Below are 26,284 nucleotides of genomic sequence, written 5' to 3'. Positions count from 1 at the left end.
ACACCTACGTGCAACGGTTTGGATGATCCTCCAAGTGTTGAGTGAAACAAGTTCTAGAATACTGCACAGAGAAAGATTTAAATCTTAGGAAATTCAAAAGTAAACGTTTTTTAGCTACACGCTTGTGTGATAAAGATTTATATACAAAAGGAAATGAGGACAAACCAGGGCAGTGATTTTTCTTTGGGAGATGGGTAATGAGATGAGGTGAGGTTGTGTATGTGTGTGTTTGTACACACGCATATACTGAAGGAGGCGAGACAAAAAGTCATTTACGGACCAATGACGACAGCGTATCATGACCAAGGCTTCGGCTTACTCTAACTCTGTACATTAAAGACCCTAACAAGGGAAAGACATTTAAAGGAGATTACGTATTTCTCAGATACTCTGAAGGAAGAATCCAGAGGTTTCCAGGTTTTTTCTTTCTCAGTCGGTTTTAGATTCACTCACCCCAGGTGACCCGCCGCACCCGTTCTCCCTGACCTCGAACGAGGAGGGGAAATCACCCCACAGAAGAACACGGGTACGGAGGGGGGCGAGTCCCGGAAAAGTCGAGAGGAGGGGGCGGGGCTAAAGGCCCTCTCTGGAAGTGGGGCGACCCGCGCAACCGCAATAGCGCGCTTTGCCGCCATGGCGCCGGCGCCGTCCAGTCAGTCGCCGGTGGTGGCGGAGACTTCCCCTCAGGAAGCCGGGTCTCCGCCTCCTCCCCTAACCCCGCCTGCTCGGCGGCGGAGGCGGCGGTGGCGGCAGCGCCTGTCCCTGCCTCTCCGCCACCTCCACCCCGGCCTATTCCCCGGCTGGCGGCGTTGGCGGGGAGGGGGAACAGTAGTTGTAGACGCCCGCCCCTGCCTCAGAGAAGGTGAGTTCCCGCCCCGGTGGCGGGGGCGGCCGCGTCTTCAGCCCCTCAACTCCGCGGCCCAGGGACGGCTGTGCGCGCCCCGAATGTGCGCCATGGCAGACCGCGTCGAGGGCCGGAGTCCGTCCGCTCCCCTCACCACCCGTCGCTCCTGGAAAGGGGCGCCACGGCCCTCAGGTGGAGCGCGGAGGGGAGAGAGACGCCTTAGCACGCCCAGGATGCTGAGGATTGAGAGGGCAGAGAGGTGGCCAGGTAGAAGCCGACCTGGGACTGTCAGGGAAAGGGTAGCGGGATTGATGAGGAAGTTCCGAGATGAGGAGAGAAAGAGCCGGAGACGCGCGAGCGTGGAGACCTCGGCTGGGTGCCATTCAACATCCGGGAAAGTAGGTACTTAGGCAGAAGTGGAGTCAGGACTTCGCCGAGAAGCCGGAAGTACCCCGAGAGGTTAAAACTGCGGGGGTCTGAAGGAGGAGAAGAGGGGCAAGAGTTGTGAGACGCCCCTTCGGAGAGTTTTTCTAGGCTTTTTGAGGGTAACACCCTGAAAAACAGCTTCTTAGATTTATAGGCCTCTCTTGTTAGTGGCCTGAGTTCAGTACGGATCTACCAGTGTCCAAGACAGCAAAGCGGCCATTAGTGAGAGCGTTGAAAAACAAATTTTATTCAGAAACTGCCCACAGTAGAGAAAAGAGCTGAGCGCCATTCGTATTTGCTCAGAGCTGACTGGGAGTTTAAAAGGAAAATGAGGGACTGCAGGAGAGGTGGAAGAGGAGTCAGGGAAGTGAAGTTACAAAGTGTTGTTCCTTGTGGATGCTGTTAAGCCAGCAGCGTCTGTTGGCTGGCAAGTAAGGAAGTTAGGATTCTGTCCTCCCGCAGCCACTGGGGGACCCGACTTAGGCCTCTCCTTCCTGATAATTACACTTGAAAAGAATGGCTTCCAGGTCTTTGAGAAGGACGCTTCTGAGTTGGAGGAGGTACACATCCGTCTCAGAGACCGGAAGGATCCACAATCCAAAGCCCTTTTTGGTTAAGCACTCTCAAAAAGAGGTTGGGGGCCTGTCATCAGGTGTCGGCTCTAAAAACAGTACATGTATTTTGACAGCCCTGAGCTTTTTCTAGCAGGAGCTCCTAAGGGGGCTGGGTCATCCCAGGGGTTCAGCCTTAAGCTGCTGGAGGCCATGCTAAAATTTGGGCAAGTGTTCCTGCAGGAGTTTGGAAGGAGTGTTTCTGCCCCAAGTTTTCACAGTTCTCACCAACACGTTTCCCCTAACACAAAAAGCTATTTCTTGATCATCTCAACCTAACAGATGTTTGAGTTCTTACAAGTACTTTATGCCTGTGAACAGCCTGCTTGTTCCAAACTAGGAGGTAAGGCTGTAAGGCAGTTTTGGAGAGGATTCTAGATGGTGGAGCTTGATCACATTGCAGATCTCAGTGAAACATTTAACCATCTTCATTTTCATAATTTTTAGTATTTGCTGGGTTGCCTTATGTTGCTTTTTGTCTCCAGAATGAAAGATGGTGAAAGCCAAAATATTATAGAATAATTTAGTTCCCTTTTTTCTGGAGAGACATCAGTAAATAACCTCATGAAAATAATTTCGTTTTCACCTTCTTTCATGATATATTCTACTTTTCTGTGCTATTCCATAATCTTACATATTTCACTTTGATGGAATGGCAAAGTAAAAAAAAAGAAGAAAAAGTATACATTTCTTAAAACATTTTTGTAAGCACCTTATATAAATTCCATACACTAAAAATGGAATTTTTCATTACAACCAAAATGCTGTTCTATTAAAGGTCTCTTAGTGAAGGCAACCTTTGGAAGACTAGATTTAGTGTCTTCAGTCAGCCTAGGTTATGACATCTGAGATTTTTAAAAATCTGGATTTATTTGTTTTCATACCAAACTTACTGCCTCTTAAACAACAAGTAAGCCTAAGCAGTTTATAGATGTCAAGACTACAGTTCAATTTGGCTCTCATACCCAGATCACAGAAGACCTAGAAATAGTTTCTCATGGAAAAACAGTTTTTGCCAGATGACATTTTGTGTGTGTGTGTGATGGCTTTGAATGTGTGCAGTTACTTTATACAGCGTCAGTTCACACAATGCTAGCAGTAACCTTTCCATGCAACTTAAAGGTGGCATAATGAGAATACTGGAATAGGAATCTTAACAAGTAATAGGTTGTAGTGTTAGTTTGTCCATTAGCTGTATGAACTGAGTAAGTCCCAAACTTTTCTTTCAAACTCAAAGTCCCAAATTTCTTTTTTGAGTTTTGTCATCTGTTGGGAGAGAGAATTGGATTAGACCAATTGAGTGGGTCTCAGCCAGGGGTTATTTTGCACCCACACCCCAGAAGACATTTGGCACTTTCTGGAGACATTTTTGTTTCCACCACTGGGGAAGAAAGGGCATAGTGAGCATAGGAGTTACTTGCCATCTATTTGATATAGGGCAGAGATGCTGCAAACATCTTGAAATGGACAGGGCCATCTCACCTCCACCCCAACAAAGGATTCTCCTACCCCAGAGGTCAGTAGTGGCAAGGTTGAGGACCTCTGCACCAACTGAACTAGGAGGTCCTTGACAGCATTAAAATTATGAACTGCCTTTACAGTTCTATGTTGATATTCTTGATTTGGCTGTGTACTAGAACAGCAGTTCGTAAAACATGAAACTTCAACCTATAATGGTTATCAGATGACATTCAAAAGAGTGATGAAATCTGAGTTAAGACTGAGACCATTCACTAGGATTTGAAAAGATATAATTCGTCACCTAAAAAATTACCTCTTGTCACTTTATTTTGGGTAAATATCCTTCATTAACTGTTCAGTTATCTGCTATCTAACAAATGACTAATATTTGGTATATTATACTTTTTAAAACAATGATAGGAATCAGTACCTTTTTTTAAAGATTTTATTTGGTTTATTTGACCAAGCACACAGGTAGGGGGAGCAGCAGGAAGAGGGAGAAGCAGGCTGCCTGCTGAGCAGGGAGCCCAAGGCTTCAAAGGCTTAAGCCTTAGGGCTAGATCCTAAGACAGATGCTTAAGGAGCCACCTAGGCACCCTGAGGCAATGTATTTTTAGTTGAGATATTTGTAAAAGCCCTTAATAATTGCCAGTCAAGATAGTACATTAACAAGAAGTAGGAAAAAAAAGCCTGTTGCTTGTTACTTATCCAGTATTTTTTTTTCTTGAAAGACAGAAGATTCATCCAAAAGGTATGAAAGAGTTATCATGCATCCAGTTACTAAAATTCCAGTCACTTTCAAGATCCTGATAGGACAATTAAAACTGATTTGAAGAACATCTTCTAATTCCTTTTCACCTATAGCTGTAACACTCCTAAGAGGAGCTCTTCTGTATTGGACTTGATAATGAACAGATGTAAGGATTAAATATTGGCAAGCAGGAAATATACACAAGGTATAAGATTACAAATAGGAAATTGAGAAAGTAAACTCAGTCACCAAAAAATAATACCACATGACCAGACTTATATGAAAAGAAATATACATAGAATTTATGGTGAAGTTGTCATAAGATTTTCCAGGACACTGTAATTCATTCAGTGATGTTCCTCAAATATTTTTGACAGAAAATTTTTCACCTGGTAGTGATATTCCTGAGGGATCAGTAAAAACAACACTGCAACAAACAATTCTTGCTTATTTGCTTCGCTTTAAGAAAAAAAATTAAATGGACTCAGTTTTAGAATAAAGGATATTTTTGACTCCTTATTGAATCATTAACCCATTTACATAGCACTTGCCTAAAAGTGTTTTCCTTTGTTTTCATGATACTAAGAAGAGATCTGGATCAAATGACAAAATCTAGCTAATAGCTAACATGTTGACATTTATTCAGAAAACATTTATTGAGCTCCTGCTACGTACCAGTTATCTGCTTAGTACAAGGATATACAGATAATTAGGTACAGCCCTTTTAAAGAGCTTGGTAGTAGTAGTGTTTGTTAGTGAAATTAGAAAAAGAAAGAAAAATGGAGAAAAATGCAGTGTTTCTTTTAAACACACTAAAAGTTCATTTCTCTCTCAGGGCACCTGGGTGGCTCAGTGGGTTAAAGCCTGCTCAGGTCATGGTCCCGGGGTCCTGGGATCTAGCCCCGTGTAGGGCTGTCTGCTCAGCAGGGAGCCTGCTTCCTGCCCTCTCTCTGCCTACTTGTGATCTCTGTCAAATAAATAAGTAAAATCTTTAAAAATAATAATAAATAAATAAAAGTTTATTTCTCTCTCAAATTACAGTAAAGGTAAGTGCTCCAGACCTGGCATGGCTGCTTTGCCATTTCTGACACACAACCTCCATCTGTGAGTCTGAAATGGCTGCAGAGGAAATACAGGATAGTAGTGTAAGGCAGTCAGATTCTCCTTGGTGGGTGGGAGGAGACAGGTTAATAGCCTCTAAAATGGGTAAGAGATAGCAGGATAAGCACATTGAAGAAAGTGCAGGTGTAAATGTAGATCAGCCAGGACTCCTGGAATAATCAGAAGTCGTTCATTATTTTATGTGAATCTGTGCTCTGCTCGAGATGTATTTGCTACATGCACACCAGAGCATGTTGTAAATCTAATACTGATAGCTGGATAGAATGGTTGGGGAGGAAGATGTCTGGAGAGACATTAATGATTATTTGTGATTTTCGGATTTGTTGCCTTTATTAGCTGTCCATATATAAGAATGGTGACTAAGCATGTTAAAACAGCTAACAAGATTTCATCTACTATATTCATTAAGTATATGTTAGGACATGAGCATTGGGGTTTTTCCCCCCTTATAGACCCATTCACATTTACCAGCCCTTTGGAAGGAATGGAATGCATTTGGTGGCATTCTGATGAAGGATGTCTGCCTTGGGTCCAAGTCAAATTAACTTCACAAGCATGATCCTTGAGCTAGCTAGCCATAGAGTCCTTAATGATTATTGGTGTTCAAAGACTTAGTTTAGATATAAAGACATAAATGTTGTATTAAATGTGTTAACTATTAAATGTGAGGTACTCCCAGTTAAGGATTTTGTTAAATTTTTTGTATTTTATCACTGGAAATATACCATAGTAGTAAACCCTTAGTTATTTTTGTGATTGTTGTGTTAGTGTAAAATAGCTAGAGTGTGGCAAACTCCTAGATCAGATACTAATCTCATTTCCTGAAAAGGCAAGGTTAATAACCAACATAGCTAAGAGTATGATGGTGACAGGTACAGGGCTGCATCTCTCTATCTTTCTTTCATTCTTTCTCTTGCTTTCTTTCTTTCTTTCTTTCTTTTTTAAGATTTTATTTATTTATTAGAACAAGCAAAGGGGAGACGAGAGGGAAAAACAGACTCCCCGCTGAGCAGGGAGTGTGATCCAGGGCTTTATCCCCGGATCCAGAGACTGTGATCTGAGCCAAAGGCAGATGCTTAATCAACTGAGCCAGCCAGGCTCCCCATAGAGCTGCATTTGTACTACAATTAAGATTTCTAAAGGACACTTAAATAGGTAAAAAAAATAAAATAAAAAAAAAAAAGGTAAAAAATTTGTTGCAAAGAAAACAAATAGTTTAAAAGATAGCTAAGGTAATAGAATCAGTTACCTAGTCTAAATTTAATGGGATGTTCTGTTTAGTCTTTCCTGAGATAGTAGTAATGTTAAAAGATTGCAGAACTCAAGAGCAGGAACAAGGGAAGGATATCCATTCTTACCACTTCTATTCAGTATTGTACTGGAGGTCCTAGCCTGTACAGTCAGACAAGAAAAGCAAAGGGTGGGACACCTGAGTGGCTCAGTGGGTTAGGTGCCTGCCTTTAGCTCAGGTCATCATCCCAGAGTCCTGGGACTGAGTCCTGCATCAGGCTCCTTGCTCTGCCGAGGAGTTTGCTTCTCCCTCTGCCTGCTGCTCCCCCTGCTTGTGTGCTCTCTTTCTCTCTGAAAAGTAAATAAAAATCTTTAAAAGTATATTTAAAAAAAGAAAAAAGGTGTTGAGATGGGAGAGAAAGAAGTAATACTGTCTCTATTTGCAGATGATATGATCATACATGTAGGAAACAGCAAGGAATCTAGGAAAAGGCTACTAGAACAAGTTTAGCAAGGGGTAAAATTTAAGGCCCATATACAAAATCAATAACATTTTAAATGTTAGCAACATTTAGTAAGTTTAGATTTTAAAAAATAGTATTTACTACTGCATCAAAAAAAAAAAAAAAAAAAAGCCAAAATACTTTTAGATAGCTTTAACAGAATACAGAGAATGCTACATAACATCTCTAAGAAAAAGATGCAGATAATGGAAAAATACAAAACATCCCTTAATGCTTCTTTGTGAATTAGGTTTAAAAGTATAAGACCATGCTCTTTGGTGTATTTTTTTAAAGGGGAAGAATTGAGCTAAAACTAACCAGATTAACATCCTAATTTTGCCCATTTTTTTCTTCAGAGATATTTAATAAACATTTTTTAAGACCTTCATACTATATGATGTTTAAATGCCATGCCACAACACAAATGATGTGCTTGTGGGGCATAAACGTTTTATTAGATTTTTTTAAACTTAAATTCAGTTTATTTATTCACCAAACCCAAGACTTATTAAAAACATTTTACACAATGCAGAAGTTCAAGTTTTACATTTCTAAATGGGTGGTTGGAATGTGCTTGTGGGGCATAAACGTTTTATTAGATTTTTTTTAACTTAAATTCAGTTGCTTTATTCACCAAACCCAAGACCTATTAAAAACATTTTACACAATGCAGAAGTTCAAGTTTTACAATTTCTAAATGGGTGGTTGGAATGTAGCAAATTCTCTCTGACAGTTCTAGAATTTGAGTGGCTCTTAGTTTTTTTATTAAGATATGAAGCTGTTTTAGGCAATTTTGAATTAAGAGTAACTCATATTACTCATGTGTTTCATATTTAACACAATAGTTGATATATGATGTATTTATTTAACTTTCACAATGACTTTCCATATTTTTACTGAAATAAAAAAGATCAAACCTCCAGCTACTGAATAACCTACATAGTTTCATTTCTTCAAAATAAAAGATTCCATATTTTTGCTCTTTTCACTATGGTACCTTTCCCCGAACTAAATGAACAAGTAAGTAGTACTCTGTGGGTGTTCATCTATAACTAGGCTTGTGGTGTATGTGCAGTATAAATAGGAACTCAAGATTTCAGAATTTTCCTAGATTTGTTCCAAAAATACTAGAAGGTACATCTTTAAAAAATACTCAAGATGGGACCTAATACAGCCTATAAATAGTAAAATTAGCTTGTATCCTAGGTGTTTCTGCCTGATACTCCATACCCTTTTGAGTATTGTACATGACACACATTAACACAATTTAAACTGAAATCTTAAAAGAATTGGTTTAAAATTAGAACAATCGCAAAGGACAATGATCAAGTCTAACCTTCAGTTTTCATTTTTATTATTATTTTTTAAAAGATTTGTTTACTACAGGGGTGCCTGGGTGCCTCAGTTGGTGAAGCACCTGCCTTTGGCTCAGGTCATGATCCAGGGTCCTGGGATCAAGCTGGAGGACAGCCTCCCTGCTCAGTGGGGAGTCTGTTTCCCCTCTCCCTCTGCCCCTCTCCCTGCTCATGCTCTCTCATGTTCTCTCTCTCTCTCTTAAATAGATAAAAATCTTTTAAAAAAATAAAGATTTATTTATTTGAGAAGGAGAGAGCAGGGGGAGGGACAGAAGGAGAGAGAAAATCCCAAGCAGCCGGGAGCCTGACTCATAGCTCAATCTCATGACCCCAAGATCATGACCTGAGCTGAAATCAAGAGTCAGACGCCTAATCAATTGAGCACCAGGTGCCCCCTCAGTTTTCATTTTTAAGAAGTCCCTCTGAAACATGAGTTAGCTTGAAATAAAAAGATTTAGGTACTCCTGACAAGCACTCTTGCTCTGTTTACATATAATCTTTCCTTTATTTGGTTTTCTGTAGTTATGAGAATAATTGAGTGGGAGAATATTTCACTATGTCAGTTAAATAGATGAAATCCTGAGGATTAATAAAAGTAGCTCATTGATTCAGCACCTACCGTGTGCCATATACTCTTCTAAGCATTTTATATGTATTCATTTCCTTAAGGCTCACAACATCTCTTTGAGGCATATATTATATCCTTATTTTAGAGATGAGGAACTTGAGGCACAAAAAGGTTGGGAATTTAACCAAGCTTACATAGCTAAGAAGTGCTAGCACTGACTCCAGAGTCCCTATGTCTGGCCCTAGGAGCAATGAGATTAAGTGACATAATATGACTGGCAGTAGTTCTGTGTAGGTAAATTGGCCTTTGTTAGGTGAGTGATTTTTCTGGAAACAAACTCAACATTTAAAAATCCAGTTGAACAAATTAAGGCAAAATTATTCCTTTTTCCAAAACATCTGTTAAAGATCCTTAAGCTCCTCTGACACACTTTATTGAGATGCACTTTACTGTCTGCAGCCATACCACCCTGAACGTGCCCGATCTCATCTGATCTCGGAAGCTAAGCAGGGTAGGGCCTAGTTAGTACTTGGATGGGAGATACACTTTACTTAAAATATACACATATTTGAAGTATACAAGAAAATGAGTTTTTGACAGGTGTATACTCCCAAGCAACCATTGTAAACAAAATACCAAATACCTCTGTTAACATCAAAAGTTTTTTCAGGCCACTTTATAATCCATCCCACACTTACTCCTGTTCCCAACAATCACTAATCTGCTTTCTCTCACTATAGATTAGTTTATATGTCTAGAACTTTTTACAAATATAGAATCATACAGTAGGTACTCTTGTGTATTACACTAAGCATGATTTTGAGATTCATCCATATTATCTATATATCGCTGTTTTCTTTTTGTTGCAGAATAATTATATTGTATAGATAAACCGTATTTTGTTTATCAGTTAGCCTATTGGCAGACATTAGGATTGTTTCAGTTTGGGGCTATTACAAATACATCTGCTATGAACATTCATGTACAGGTCTTTGTGTGGATGTATGTTTTCATTTCTCTCAGACTAATACATACAGGCAAAATGACTGGGTCATATGGTAGATGTTTAATGTTTAAAGAAATTATCAAACTGCTTTGTAAGCTTGTAGCATTTTAAATTCTAGCTAGTAACATATGAGAAGTCCGGTTGTTCAGCATCCTTACCAACATTGGGTATTTTCAGTCCTATTAATTTTAATGATTTCCAGCGATGGTGTAGGGTTTCAAGTCATATTTATATATATAAATTATTTTTTGAGGTGTCTGTTCAAATCTTTTGCCCATTTTGATTTGAATTTGTCTTATTGAGTCAAAAGTTCTTTATGTATTCTAGATATAAGTCCTTTGTCTGATATGTGAGATGGGAATATTTTCTCCAAGTTTATAGCTTGCCTTTTCATTTTAACTTTGGAGTCATATGTAATTTAGTTATATACCTTAAAACAACTCAAAAATAATTCAGAGAGATATTATATATAATAAACATGTTTAAATATTCATTGTTTCTAAAGTGTTTCTGATTTACAGTTCTTAAACTCAAATTTTTAAAAAGATTTTATTTATTTATTTGAGAGAGAGCACATGAGCACTAGGGAAGTGGAGAGGGAGAGGGAGAAGCAGGTTCCCCTCTGATCAGGGAACCTGACACAGGGCTTGATCCCAGGACACTGGGATCATGACCTGAGCCAAAGGCAGATGCTTAACCAACTGAGCCACCCAAACATCCCAAACTCATAATATTTTTAAGCAAACCTTTTTAATCTATATGCTGGTACTAAAAATTAAGCTTAATATGAAGATACTCTGTAGAACATTTAAATTTTTATAGAGTTTTCAATTACAAAGTAATGCTTTTGCAGAAATTAAAACAATACAGACATGTTCAGAGAGCAAAATATTAAGTATTGTCTATTACTTCTTTCCTAAACCCATTTCCCAAACCCCATTAAGTTTAATGTATATCTTTTCTGATTTTTTTCCTATGGATATTGCAATATACAGGATCAGACTGTCAGATCAGACTAACACAAATCAGTAATATTACCTAGTATCAACGTTTACTAAGTATTTCAAGAAGGGGTCACGCAACTCTATTAAAGAAGCGGAGATATCTAGGACATGAAAGATGGCTCCGCAAACCATGTTTTCCTACATTGGTCATGCATTCTCTGGCCCAAAATAACAGATGAGATTTCCAAATGAGGGTCACCTCGCCCAGTGGGAGTATTTATTTAAATTATGAATCATCTCCATTTTATACCTCCTAGCTCACATGACATTCTTCAGAAAGCTATGCCTCATAAATCCTGAATTTATTTACTATAGATAATCCTTAGCCAGGGACATCTTGCTAAGGACATGTCAAATATAAGTTCCCTTTCTCCTAGCTAATATCATTGGTCTCTTTAGTCAGAGGTCCAGAAGTCACCTACCTTCTACCCTCTCCCCCAGCCCCAGGAAAGGAAGTAAATGGGTTGCCGGGCAGTTCTTTTAACTCCTCCTTACAATAAACATATATGAATATGTTTAGTTTTTTTGGTTCTGTATGTTGAGTGTTTTTACACTAAAATTGGATTTTAGATTAATTAATTAATAGGTAAATAGGTATCATCATTTTCCCCCTTAATATATAATGGACATTTCTCCTTGACCGTACATTCATTTATATGGCTGCATAGGAAGTACAATTTTGATGTTCCAATTTTTGATATCATATTTATAAATGAATAAATTTCCATAAAATAAATTTCAACTGTTAAGAACTTTTAGATAGTAATATAGACCTCAAGTATAAATGTGGTCATTTTGGTACAGATTATTTATTCTGGTGAGAATTTTTTTTGAACAAAAGTTCTGGAAATTAATATGTGAACATGACTATAGTTTTGAGTGGCTTATCTGAGCCTGGTTTAGTGAGCCTTGCTTGTGATCATGTTTGTACCAACTGTGGAGGACTGTTTCCCGTCACAGGTAAAGTGATTTGTGGTTTCTCTGTGTGATTCCCAAATGACATTAGGGATATAGCTAGAATCAGAGACTCTCTTAAACTGCATGCTTTGAAATTGTCTACTGTAAAACACAAAAATGCCAAGGCCAGATTTCTTAGTCCAATCTTTTTTTTTTTTTTAAGATTTTTTTTTATTTATTTGAGAGAGAGAGTGTGTGTGTGAGAAAGAGCATGAGAGGGGAGAAGGTCAGAGGGAGAAGCAGACTCCCCATGGAGCTGGGAGCCCGATGTGGGACTCGATCCCGGCACTCTGGGATCATAACCTGAGCCGAAGGCAGTCACCTAACCTACTGAGCCACCCAGGTGCCCCCCTTAGTCCTATCTTTCAATAAAGTCCAGACTGGTGACCCAGTAATTTCTCTTTTAGAATGGTATTTTCTGGACTAAATAAAAATATATTACCATATTAAAGATTAGAGGCTTACTAAATGTTTTCATACTGAAATTTCATTCTAATTAGCAAAAAGCTAGTATGTAGCCTTGCAAGCACCCAGGAAATTAAAATTTGAGATGGTATATGAAATGACGTCTATTTAAAGATTGAAAATATTACCTTTAATGTATCTTTAATGTAATTTCTATCTTACCCCCCTTTATTTTATTCATAGGTACCACGTTGAATGAACAAATATTGAACTTTTCCAGTTCCCCTTATAAAAGGAGTATGGGGAGTAGGGATATAGTTTGAATTGCAAAGCATTTCACATTATGAGGTAGGTAGAAAATAGTGATCTTCTAGATCATAGGATTATTTCTATGAAGCTGACTTATTTGGAAGCGAGCAAAAGGCTTCTTACACTCTTAGTTCAGACTAAATAAACTAAAAATCATGAATGTCTATCTGCAAATTTGGAGGTGGAAATTTGGGGTCACTTTATTCTAAAACAAAATATTTATTTTTCTGGGGTAAAATATGCGCTCAAAGAGTTAGCCTCACTTTTAGACTTACAGGAAGTAAGATGATACGAAATTGGAGATGTGTGAATTTTCAGATGATGGATCTATGTTGATGGTATAATTCTAAACTTTGAACTGTTTAATCTTTATAACAAGATTGCAGTTGGCTTCAGATGACTGGGAGAAGAGTATTAGACAAAAATCGATTTGGGGATCTCTGCATCGTGTTTTTTAGTTTCCTTGTTGTTGCACAGTCTCGCCATGTGGGGAAGGTTCATGCTAGAAAACAAGCCATTAATGGGTGACTATGACCAGATTTCTTCACCAAGTCCTCAGCCTGAGAAGGGTAAGTTCCCATTTACCTCTTAACTGATCTCTGCATGATCTGTGGACTGTGAGGACACTTTTCTCACTTGTCATGCCTTCAAGGTTCATCCATGTTGTACTGTGTATCAGCACTCCATTCCTTTCTATTGCTGAATAATATTCCATTGTATGAAGATAGCATGCCTTACTTATTCCTTCAGCAGTTAATGGACATTGAGTTGTTTCTACTTTTTAGCTCCCAGGAATATTGCTGCTGTGAACATTGGTGTTAAGTTTTTGTGTGAACAAATGTTTTCGGTTCTCTTGATTGTGTACCTAGGAATGAAATTGCTGGGTCATACAGCAACACTGTTTAACGTTTGAGGAATTGCCACATTGTTTTTCTTTCTCTCTTTCTTTCTTTTTTTTTTTTAATTAGGAAATATTTCCAGTGGTTATTTATAAAAGTATTCATCAAAACAGAAAAAGTAGATTTACAGAGCTATATATCAATAAGAAAACAAGAAAGAAATGAAATATTCAAGAGATAGAGATATCTTGAGAAGTTTCAAAGGAATACATACCAGGCTAAAAAATCTACAGTTACACTATGGTTGCACAACAGGTTATATTCATTCCTACATTTTTCTCAATAAGGTCTTCCTTACATTTGCCTTTCTGTTTTCCAGCTTGTCAAAATTTGGCCTTTCGTTTAAGAATTTTTTTCTGATCTTTGTCCAGTTTTAGCCTGCTGATAAGCACCGTGCTTGGGTGAATGTCCACATGGATAGTTGTGCCATTAGCTTTCTCACATTGTACACACGTGATGTAGATGACCTATTTCTTTCTGTACACCTGGACAGCCTTGCTGATTTGTTGACCTTTATAGTGTCCTCAAACCACCTGGACCTCATCATCCCTGTGGATAGGCATGGAGCAGATGTACTTTCCCCACAGCTTGTTGGAGAGTGGGGATGACAGGATCTTCCTGCACATGCGCAAGGGGGCACTGAGGTGGCATTTGGGGTTTCTGCTGCTGTCTGAGATCACAAAGGGGTTGAACTTCCTGGTGACCATCTATCTGGCTCCGGGTAGGCTCAGACCTACCCGGTAGGCACAGGGCCAGAAGTCCAGATTATTTTTCAAAATAACCGTCTGCTTTACATCCCCACAAGCAATGAATGAATTAACCAATTTTCCACATCCTTGCCAACACTTAATGTCATCTGCCTTTTTTTATTTTAGCCATCTTTGTGGGTATGAAGCATCAAATTTTTAAACATAAAAGTAGAGAAAATAGGATAGTGAGCCTTCATATACCCATCATCCAGTTTCAACAATTATCAACATCTTTTCAATCTTGTTAGTGACTTTGTAAAAGCAGTTTTGTAGAAGTATAGTTAACATATAATAAACCATACATATTTAAAATATAAAATTTGATGGGTTTTGACAGATGTATATACCTTCAAATGATCAATATAGTAAACATATATCCAGACCCCAAAGATACCATTTATTTATTTATTTAAAGATTTTATTTATTATTTATTTGACAGGCAGAGATCACAAGTAGGCAGAGAGGCAGGCAGAGAGAGAGAGGAGGAAGCAGGCTCCCCGCTGAGCAGAGAGCCTGATGGGGGGCTTGATCCCAGAACCCTGGGATCATGACCTGAGCTGAAGGCAGAGGCTTTAACCCACTGAGCCACCCAGGCGCCCCACCCAAAGATACCATTTATAATCATCCCACCCACCCATTCCTGCCTCATCCCCAGGCAAACACTGTTACTATAGATTAATTTACATTTTCTAGAGTTTTATTTAGTGGAATCATATATTATGTGTGTATATTATGTACAATATATTATGTACAAAGTTTAGAATTACACCATCAACATAGATCCATGTGTACATATACATATGTACATATGTATATAATATATTATGTACAACATAATTATTTTGAGATTCATCCATATTGTTGACTGTATCAATAGTTCATTCCTTTTTATCACTGATATGTCATTGTATGGGTATACCACTATTTGATAGTTCCATTTACCTGTCTATCATCATTTTGGTGTTTTCCTTTCTGGGGGTATTACAGATAAAATTGCTATGAATATTCATGTATCAGTCTTTGTATGGATGTATATTTCCTTTTCTTTTCAGGGAAGTATCTAGGAATGGACTAACTAGATCATACAGTAGGTATATGTTTAAATTCCTCAGAAACTACCAAACTTTTGTTAGTGGTTGTACCATTTTACATCGCTAACTAGCAATGTATGAGAATTCTAGCTGTTCCACATCCTCACCAACACAGATAATGTTATTCTTTTGATCTCAGTCATTCTAGTGAGTGCTGATACTGGTATCTCATTGTGATTTTAATGGACATTGACTTGATGACTTATGGTATCTTTTCATGTGCTCATTGGCTATTCGTATATATTCTTTTCTGAGGTGCCTATTCAAATCTTTTGCCTATATTTAATCAAATATTTGTTAAATTGTTTTCTTCTAGTTAGAATTTTTACACTATTTAGGTTGAATAGGAGCTAAATTTTCTGACTCACCAAATGAGGCTTCATTTAAACATTGTTTTTAATCTCAAGTTTCCAGAAAAGATAGCTGATCATTAATGACTCTTGAGTGCTATTGTCAGGCTTATTTCTGTTGAAGGGAAGAAATATACTCTTCTGCATGGATTATGCAGCCTCCTAATTTTTGGAGACAGAGTAAGTAACCAAAAATATCTAGGGCATTATCATCTTGTAGTAAGTGTTTTCTGTTATATTTGCACTTATGTAGAATTTGAGGGAGGGGAAAGAAATAAATCAGGAATAGTGCTGCCCCCACCAAAAGAATCAAACATGCCAACAAAAAAACTAGTGTATCTACTTTATATTTCTCCTGAAACTTTTCTCTGTATCAGTCTGACACTGTCTCAGCTTTCACCTCCATTTCCTCCCTTAACCCTCCCACCAGTACTTTATATTAGAGAACAAAGCAAAAGACATTCTAGAATGCTTTCTTCACCAATCAGAAGTAATAGAATGAAATCCAAGCCCTATACAGAAGGTACAGAACTCTGTTCCCTCATCTTCTCTCATGCCCTATACAAAAGAGTAGTTTCTTCTCATAGCTGAATTTCTAGTTTCCAGCATTCCCAAACTATTTTGTAAACATTAAGTCTTATAGTACTCTAGTCAGGTAAGTATGTATGTTTATTTTATTTTGTTTGAGTAAAAGGAAGAGTTTAGAAATTAAATTACTTCTATATGGTTCTATTACTTCTTTTAGAAAACAATATACAAGAAATTTATTAAATCAGAACTTTAGAAAATATATGAGCACTTGAACAGGCCACTTGTCAGGAATGTGTAGTCCTTATCTACACATTCCCATATGTCTTAAATTTTTAGCTATACAACAGAACCCTATATTCCATCTCCTTTCTGCATTCATCCCACATCTGAGAAAGACAAAAGCTACTTCTGAGTGGCCTAGGAGATATTTGACTATTCTTTTATTTTTTAAGATTTTATTTATTTATTTGAGAGAGAGAGAGAACGTGAGAAGGGGAGGATCAAAGGGAGAAGCCGACTCACTGTTGCAGGGAGCCCGAAGCAGGACTTGATCCTGGGACTCCAGGATCGTGATCCAAGCCAAAGGCAGTCACCCAACAACCGAGCTACCCAGGCACCCAATATTTGACTATCCTAATGCACCTTTTTGACATATAATTTCATGGTATTTAACTTTTATGCCAAATTCAGTTTTAATTTGTTTGGGCTGCTTTGTTTTGTTTTTTGAAGCTCTCTTCAAGAGCAAAGGAAATATTCAGAATAAAATAATCTAGTAAGAAGAATTTTCTCCCATCTTCTCTACAGAGAATCCCTTGTTGTCAACCTAATGAAGCATTCAAAGAAGACATATGATTCTTTTCAAGATGAACTTGAAGATTATATCAAAGTGCAGAAAGCCAGAGGCTTAGAGCCAAAGACTTGTTTCAGAAAGATGAGAGACAACTGTTTGGAAACCTATGGGTACAGAGAAGAGGCTGATTACCGACCAAGGTATAGAATATTTGATCAAAGACTCTTTTCTGAAACCGGGCAGACCTACCCGAGATCATGCCCTAGTTCACAAAAAGTGGAAAACCGCTTACCTCAGTGGCTACCAGCTCATGACAGCAGGCTAAGACTAGACTCCCTGAGCTACTGTCAATTCACAAGGGACTATTTCTCAAAGAAACCAGGACCCCTGAACCTTAGTCAGCGAGAGTATAACTATAGCTCATACAGTGTAGAATCTGGAGTTCACAATGGCCTCTCCTCAGCAAACAGTGCCAGTGACCATCCAGCCCATCATAAACGGCTACATCAGAAGGGGAAAAGGCACCTGGAAGAAGGCAGAGAAAAACCAGAGGAGGAGCGGCCCAAGCATAAGAGAAAAAAAGGTTGCGAGGAAATAGATTTAGACAAACAGAAGAACTTCCAAACCAGCAAAACACAGATGGAAGCAGACAGGATCAGTACAGGAAAGCTTAAGAATCGAAAGGAGAAAAAAAGCCGAGATGGAGCCTCTAAGAAAGAGGAACGGAAGCGTAGAAAAGAGAAAAAGGAACAAGGTAAAGAGAGGACAGAGGAGGAGATGCTTTGGGACCAGTCTATCCTCGGATTTTGAAGCTCTTGGGTTGGTTCTCCTGAGGTTAAATTGAAAAAATAGCTGAGGGGTCTGGTTTTCTGATGTTCATGTTCTTACCAGTTTTTTCATGTGAACAGGTACTTTAACTTCTAACAACAGGCAGTGAACAGGAAGTATTTAATATGCTTACTCTCCATCATGGAAATTACTTTTCCTCATTTTCTAAATGCATCCTTACATTTTTCATGTATAAGGTATAATTTCCCTTAATGAGAGTGGCTCTGCTTTTACTCATCAAATTGCTATGATAGTAGAAGTATTTTTCCCTTGGGAGGTCATTTATTTTAAATTGGAGTGTATTAATAGGCTTTGGAAAATCTGTTTCTTGATTGGGTTTGTTTTAGTTTTGGATGAGGTGTATTTATATTCATTAGTTTTCTCTATGATACAATTTAGACTGATTTGTTTTTCCTTTTTGATTTAACTTGCAGTGTATTTTTAGATTGGAAAGTGGAGAATGGAATTCATTATAATAATAATAAGCTAAAGTTACGTATAGTTTTTAAAGTTTCAAAGAGTCTATGCAAAATCAGTTTATATTCTGGAAATATTTATAATAAAGTGTTCTAATTTCTGCATTTTGTTGTTCTGTGTTGATGATCTGTTCCCATTCAACAGTGATTTTCTTGTGGAAGAGAAATAACTAAGCAGTTTGTACTTAAGAGGCAAGATATTTTGGGTAGGTCACACTTCGCAGTTGTAAAAATTCTTTACTATACCTTGCTCATTCATATTTAAACCCACTTTTTAGGACAGAAATCTATTATTGATGACAATTTTTCCAAAAAGCTGAAATTGAAGAGAGAGGAATTCATAAGAAATAAAATGCTAGCAGATTATTCTTTCCTAACTAATGCTTTCATTCTGATAATTCCCTTTTTTATGATAAGTATATCAAATATTTGAGCATCAGTATCTTGTACAAAGAACTATGGCCTGGGAATCTGAATCCCAGAATTCTAGTCTCAGCTATGACATCAAATTGTTACGTGACTTGGGGGAGTCACTTAACTTCATTTTCCTCATTATCAAATATGACTAGGATTGACCTCTAAAACGCTTTGGATAACAAGATTCTGTGGTATGAAAAGTCTCTGCATTCACAATGTTGTGCTTACATATCTATTTTAATATTAACTTCAGAATTATTTTTGCTAAAAGCGTTTTTAGCTTATACACTAAAAGATATATAAATATAATAAAATATATCAATATATCTATCCCCCTCAACCCTTCCTCCTGCATGAACCAATCTCGCTACCCTTGCTGAGCTGTTGCCTTACTCAGCCCTGGCCCATCTCTGGGTCACACCACCTTGCTTGGGCTCCTACTGCCCTGGGCCCCAAATAGCAAAGAAGGAAAGAAGGGGAGGAGGGAGGGAGAGAAGGTAGATGACCCATTTTATTTTAAACTAATAACCACAAACCTCCAATCAAGTTTCCTTAGTAAGTTTCCCGCTCCAAGATACCACTTTTTTTTTTAATTTTATTTTTTATAAACATATATTTTTATCCCCAGGGGTACAGGTCTGTGAATCGTCAGGTTTACACACTTCACAGCACTCACCATAGCACATACCCTCCCCAATGTCCATAATCCCACCCCCCCCCTCCCCACCCCCCTCCCCCCATCAACCCTCAGTTTGTTTTGTGAGATTAAGAGTCACTTATGGTTTGTCTCCCTCCCAATCCCATCTTGTTTCATTTACTCTTCTACCCCCTTAACCCCCCATGGTGCACAAGATACCACTTTTATATTCTCTCTCCTCAAACCTTTCCCTTACTCACACCTCCCATAGGCCTCCTTTCTCAGCTCCTGACTTCAACTCACACTCCAGTGAGAAAATAGAAACCTTCAGAAGGGGCTTTAACTCATTGCCATACCACCAGATTTATGAACTTCCCTCAGGAATTTTGTTCTCAGTCTTCCCTCCTGTTACAACGAAGGTGTCCCTGCTCCTATTAAAAACGAGTCTCCCCGCATGCACTGGATCCTATACCCTCTCACCTTCTCAAGGTCTGGATTATTCCATTAGTATGCAAACATGTTTCTCTTTCCCCTCTACAAAGAATAAAAAACAACTCCCTTCACTGCCATATCCTCTTGCAGCTACCTCCTTTCCCTTTCACATCAAAACTTGTCTACACCAGCTGTCTACATACTTGGTCACCTCTCATTCTCTCCTTCTCCTATTCCACCTAATTTTCTGTCCCTACTGCTTCTCTGAAGCTGTTCTTGTCAGTCAAGGTCTCCAATGGCCTCCATGTTGTCAAATCCAATGGATATTTTTTATTTGTATTCAGTTCAGCCTCTCAGCCCTCCCATCTGGTTGATCAATCTCTCTTTGAAATGCTCTTCCCCCAGCCTTCGTAGCACCACATTCTCCCGATTTTCTTTACCTCTATAGCTCCTCCTTCCCATGGGCTCCTTTCCTGGTTCCTCCTCCCCCACCTATCTCTAAGTGCATCATCACATATGGTGCATCGGGGACCAGACCTAGCCTACTACTCGGAAATCACACATCCTAAGTGATCTTACCCAGGCCCATGGCTTTAAATTTACCTGTATGTTGTTGATTACATGTTCCCCACCCTTCAAATTCATATGTTGGAATCTAATCCCCAGTGTCATGGTATATGGAGATGGTGTCTTTAGGAGGTAATTAGGTCATGAGGATTGAGCCTTCATGAATGGGATTAATGCCTTTGTAAGAAGAGGCCAGACAGCTAGCTCAGCCACCTGGCGTATGGTAATTTGTTATAGCAGTTCAAAGTGTCTAAGACAGTTGATGACCTCTAAATTTCTATTTCTAGACTAGATCTTCTCTGTGAGTTCTAGACTCATATCCAACTGCATTTGTTGATATTTCCACTTAGAAATGGAAAGGAGTACTTGCTTCCCTCATCACCAGTCATTCCTCCCTGCCTCCTCCTCACCCAGTTTCCCCAGCTCTGTGACTAACAACACCGAATCAGGTGTTCAACCCTTCCTCTCCTACGTCAACCCTATCAGTAATTCCTCCTGGTTATATCATCGAATTCTCTCTCCTATTGTCCAGTTCTCTGCATCTTCATTGACACCCTCCTGTCCCAAACCATCATTTATCCTTGCACTAAACAGGAAAAGTCTAAAAAGAACTGCAAGACTGGAAGAACTCATCACTGGTTCTGAGTTGGTGAGTGCAAAACTGAAACAGAAGCACCAGGCAATCAACTACTGTTATGGTCTTCTACACCCTGAGGATTTCAGCAAGACCCTAGCAACTATTCCCTTCACAAGGACAAAATCTTGCCTCAAAACAAAACAAAAAACCTGCTAGGCTGAGTAACCAAATCAAGCAGGGAAGTAACACTAGGAGTAAGGAGAAGAGAAGGCTCAAATAGGGAGCAGGAAAAGGTCCCAGAGGAAGCAAAACCCAGAAATGATTATAACAGCAAAATACAACATCTTTTATTTTGATAGGCAAAGCCCAGAGGCCAATAGGAAATAGAGTAGAATTTTCTGCAGCAGGTTTAGCCCTGAGAGGCAGAGAAGTAACCATGTTTGGCACCCTTCGCAGTAACAAAGAGGGAGCCCTGAGCTGTGAAGCTGAGAAAGTTACCCCAGGCCATTCCCTTGTCCTCAGAAATGTCCTTCCAGGGGTCAGGGTTAACACATTTCATTTAAATTTTGGAAAAGAGGAGGAGAATGTGATCTTGCACACATAAAATATTACAAGAGAAAAATGAACTATGAACCATTTGGACAGGAAGACACTGAAAAAAGGCAGACACAAAACAGATGAAAACTCTGCCCTAATACCAGAAAGGGCTGAAATAAGATAGTAATGAGAAAAGCACGTTAACTAGAAAAATAGCTCTGGAATAAAATGGCCAGACAGGCAACTGAAAAAGAAAAATAATTATTAATTGCAGGGAAAACAAAATGTAATGCAGGAAAAAAAAAAAGGTAATTCTATTTTTTCAGTCAGAAATATTCATGGAGCATCAAATTTCAGCTAGACGTGATTACAAAACAATGACCCTGACAGACACAGGAAAAAATTAGCAACAGGGAAATAAAAGCATTTAGGAAATAAAAAGAATACAGGAGAGTAGAGACAACATAGAAAGGGGAAATAAAGTGTAAAAAGGAGAATAATGAAGGTAATGCAAAAAAAAGTAAGGAAAATAATACAAAAGACTTGCAAGAAGGTGATAAAAAGCAAGCAAAGGAAAATCAAATATATTTAGAATCTCTAAACAAGAAAACAAGCGATGAAGCAGAACAAACACTTCTATGTTTACTGAGGTGTATTTTTTGTCTATTAATGGCACTATGTATATACATTTGCAAAACAGTTACAGGTGTGCATGCAAAGTCTGTTGACTTGTTTAGGCAATGCATGAAGTATTCTGGCTTCTCAGGCCCTGGGCGATAACTCCCAAGACAGTTTTGAACTTTCAGATCTAACGAACTTGGTTTTGAACTCCAGTTGGACACTTATAAGCTATGTATTGTACATTCCTTGTCGGGCCAATGACAGCAATAATCCCCCCACCCCCACCCCGTGCCACCCCTGAGGTAGTCCCTTCCCATACTGCTGGGCTTGGCCATGGGACTTGGTTTGGCCAACGGGAGAACAGCAAATATGACGCAAGCTAGATTTGGAAAGTGCCCCTGCTTGCTTTCATGCTACTTCTGTTTACTCAGCCACCTTGTACAGGCCCTGCTGAATCATGAGAGACTTGTGGCCATGTTTCCGTCACCCAGCTGACCTTGAACTAACTCCTCCTCTTCCCCACATACCAGGTTCCTTGGCCTTCCGACCCCTACTGAGCCAGGCCAGCCAGCTTACAAAATGGTGAAAAATAAATGCTTGCTGTTTTAAATCGTAAGTTGTTGGGTGGTTTGTGATGCAGCAAAAGCTAACTTACACATTTCATGATTTTAGGTGAGTTTCTTAATCTGGAGATAAGACAAGTACCCATGCAGGGCTATTCTGAAGATTAAATAAGAGGATATAAAGTGCTTGGCACAACGTAAACATTCAACATAATTAAAAACAAACTCCGCAGACTGGCATGAGGGCAGTCCTCAGGCTGGAGCACACTGATCTAGTACTTTGTAAGCAGTCCTGATACCCAGAATGCCAGAGGAAAGCATGCGAAAGAACTGGAAGGATGGGGCAGCAGAGGCCATGATATGAGGGTGCGCTAATCATGGAGGAGAAGGGCTGCATTCTAGGCTTTTCCCTGCCACCCACCCCCATGCTATCTGCCCTGGAAACGATGGCTGCAAGGGCACTCGGCATCTTGGGAGGCTCCTCCAGGACCATAAAGTATGGACCTCCAATGGACAGGAAACAAACCAAAGAAAAGGACAACCCTCACAGGCAGTATGGATATCCCAGTGTGTCTTGGATTGCCTGGAGACCAGAGCCCCTAATAACAATGGATGCTGCCTGGGCGCATGTGACATTGGTGTCCATCTCATCCCCAAAGCTATCAAAGAAGGAACTTTGCTCCCACCATTTCACATGGAAGAAAGCTGAGACTGAGAATCATTCAAAGTAATTTGTCCAAGGTTACACTGGAGCCCAGCCCTGTCTCCTCCCAGGTTTGAGGTTTGAACCCTAGCCATTTAGGGAGCTGGGATAGAATCAGGAGGAAGTGTGTTGGGTGGGGGTACCTGACAGATGGGTACTGGCTGGACTTCACAGGATCTAGGGGCTTCCTGGAGGGATCTAGCGGCTTCCTGGAGGGGCCAAGAGTGCGGAAAACAGGTTTACCATAGACCTTGAAGGGAAGGAGGGAGTCACCTCAGCGTGTATGTGAGAATATGCAGAGAACATGAGGGCACAGTGAGGTCATAGTCTTGGTCTAATAGGAAAGGGGTAATGGGCTGTTTCTGGAAAGAAAAAGAGGGCATTGGACTGGGTGGTCTCAAAGGTCCCCCTCCAAATGGGGAGAATAGAGCCAAGCACATGAAATTTCACCCTTTATCATTAGCTGTCCATCAAAAGATGCCACAAGGAGAATGAAAATGCAAGGCAAAGAGTGGGAGATCTCACACCTGTAGAAACAGCAAAGGGCTCATTGGCAGAATATAGGGAAAATGCAAAAAAGGCAGCAGGAAAATGTTCAGGAGACCTCCGCCAGAACTTCACAAGAGAGAAAAATCCAAAAAGCCAGTGGTTATTACAAAAGGTACTCGGTATCCTTGGAAACTAAGAAATGCTTGTGTTTGGTTTTGGTTTGGCTTGCTTTTGGTTACTCTGAATTTTACTTTAACTATTACAATTAGATACAGAATTTAAGGTCTGATCATTCTAAGCATTAGAAAGAATGAGAAGCAATCAAACACTTCTGGGGAAGGATTTCAACTGGTAGAGTCTCTTTCAAAAAATATTTGGTGTTACTGTGTTTGATAACGCTAAATAAGCAATGCCATGTCACCCAGAGATTCTGCTCTTAGACTAGAATAGAAACATGTGTAAGTCCATGAATGGATACATGATCTGTGATTATGTAGTTCAACAGAATGTAATACCATACAACCATGAAAAAGAACACATTGTGGTGAAATTCAAAAGTATGTTGAACAAAAGAAGTACATGGTATATGATTCTACCTATGTAAAGTTCAGACAAAAAAACAAGGGGCGCCTGGGTGGCTCAGTCCACTAAGCATCTGCCTTTGGCTTGGGTCATGATCCTGGGGTCCTGGGGTCCTGAGATTGAGCCCTATGTCAGGCTCCCCACTCAGTGGAGATCCTGCTTCTCCCCTTCCCTCTACTCACCCACCCCCATGTTCACTCTCTCTCAAATAAAACTTTTTAAAAAATAAATAAAATAATAGTAAAAAAACTAAACTACCTTATTTCGAGATGTCTTAAGTGATAAGCTATACAGAAGGACAAGATTACCACAGAGGTCAAGTTAGTGCCCCTCAGTTAACAAGTGGAGGGGAACTAGACGGACTTCTGGTCTGTGGGCAGTGTCTATTTACTGACCTGAATGTGCTTTGGTAGGCATTTCCTTTGTGATGAATCATTGTGCTTTATATTTCTGCATGTGTGCTACACTTTACAATTTAAGGGTGGTGGATTTTATTTAAAATTTTTCTCACAATAAACTTCAAACAAGATACGAGAATGTTGATTAGGTTGGGAGACAGAGCGCATTCCAAGGTGATAAGATTGGCTTAGGTGTTCCTGAATCACCTTGAAAACTTGATAGGATTTGTTTCTCCTGATAGCCTGGGTCTATAGGATGAAGAGGTCTAAAACCCAAAAGCCAAGACAAAGGAAAGGGCGTGGCTTGCTGTTTCCTGGCTCAGGGTGGGGGAGTGGGAGGGGTGGAGGGGGTAGAGGGTTCCTAGCTGAGACCTCTGAGCAAGGAGGAAGCTGGGATTCTTCTCCTGGAGCTCAGAGTGAAACGCACTTTCCACTAGCTCCTCACTTCCTCTTGAGATTCTAGCCCAGTGGCCTCTGCTCTCTGTGGGCCCACAGGACTTCTCCTTACACCACCTCAAGGACTTATGAGCTTGAGGAGATGAGGGTTGCATCTGTTTGTGGAAATTTCTTTCAGTAAACTAGTATGTTCCAGGTAAGAGGCGAACCAGACATGTTTGTCTGTTGCTCCATGTGGTGACATTTTAGAGCGCTCGTTGTGGGGGATGGTGGCTGAGGTGTGAACCCGAGGAGGTGGCGGGGGGAGGGGGGGACTTCCTGGATCTGGACTTCCTAGTGGGCCGGCACATTGAACATGAAGTGTCAGGAGAGATCAGGGCCTCTTGTCACTCACGGATTCATACTTATCAGTATGCATTAAGCCTTGACTTTATGTCAAACACATTTTGATATGGTAAGGAACTTCTGTTCCAGGGTTGGAGATAGACCAAATTCCCAAGTTAAATTCTATTTAGATGCTTGCTGCTCAACATGTAGCTTGGGTACAAGCAGCATCAGCATCACCTGGGAGTTTGGTAGAAATGCAGAGTCTCAGGCCCCATCCTAGACCAATGGTTCAGAATCAGCATTTTCACAATTATCTCAAAGCACTGCGTTAGGTCATAGAAAGTGTCCTGGAGAAAAACAGTAGGGAAGGGGCCTAGGGGTTGTCCCAGGGGTTGAGGGTGTCCGTTGAAACTGTGAGAGGTGACATTCCTGATTAAATAGATAAAGGGCTTTGTAGGCTTCAGACAGAGAAGGGCAAAGGCCCTGAGGTCAGGGTGTACCTGTTTGATCTGCTGCAGCCTGTCTTAACAGTTTGTCTTAACAGACAGCACCCCAACTAAGAAAACAAAGCCAGGGGGGAAAACAAAGCAGAGATGAGGCACAGAAGTAGGCAGGGCCATGACAAGCTAGCAGACTGTGGAGAAAAGTAGCAGCTGAGGTTAAGGACTCAGGAAGGGCCTGAGCAGAGGTTTCAGGGCCTGAGGGAGCATGGCTGTTACAGAGGGGATGGAAAAAATGGGGGACAGCAGTTGTGGCTGGTACTTGGAGACT

The 26,284-nt window shown here is 39.8% G+C and overlaps 1 protein-coding gene and 1 pseudogene across 4 annotated transcripts; one reads left to right on the top strand and one right to left on the bottom strand.

Moving 5' to 3' along the window:
• Positions 1-748: 748 nt before the first annotated feature.
• LOC111148057 (lysine-rich coiled-coil protein 1-like) lies at positions 749-18,365 on the top strand. 4 transcript variants are annotated; one of them, XM_022504432.1, is made up of 4 exons: positions 749-862; positions 12,487-12,591; positions 13,011-13,121; positions 16,978-18,365. In XM_022504432.1, the coding sequence occupies exon 4, from the start codon at positions 17,000-17,002 to the stop codon at positions 17,771-17,773; it is 774 nt and encodes a 257-aa protein (XP_022360140.1). In that variant the 5' UTR covers positions 749-862; positions 12,487-12,591; positions 13,011-13,121; positions 16,978-16,999; the 3' UTR covers positions 17,774-18,365. The 4 variants fall into 4 exon arrangements, with proteins under 4 accessions (XP_022360140.1, XP_022360142.1, XP_022360139.1 ...); XM_022504434.1 differs by lacking the exon at positions 12,487-12,591; XM_022504431.1 differs by lacking the exon at positions 749-862 and having other exon boundaries at positions 12,156-12,591.
• Positions 13,615-14,325, bottom strand: LOC111148058 (annotated as a pseudogene).
• Positions 18,366-26,284: the final 7,919 nt, after the last annotated feature.

Source organism: Enhydra lutris, unplaced genomic scaffold (genome assembly GCF_002288905.1).
Source record: "Enhydra lutris kenyoni isolate GAN:26980312 unplaced genomic scaffold, ASM228890v2 scaffoldscaffold18, whole genome shotgun sequence".
NCBI classification, from domain to species: Eukaryota; Metazoa; Chordata; class Mammalia; order Carnivora; family Mustelidae; genus Enhydra; species Enhydra lutris.
The sequence above is the reverse complement of the archived record's forward strand: the minus strand, read 5'-3'. Positions and strand labels throughout refer to the sequence as shown.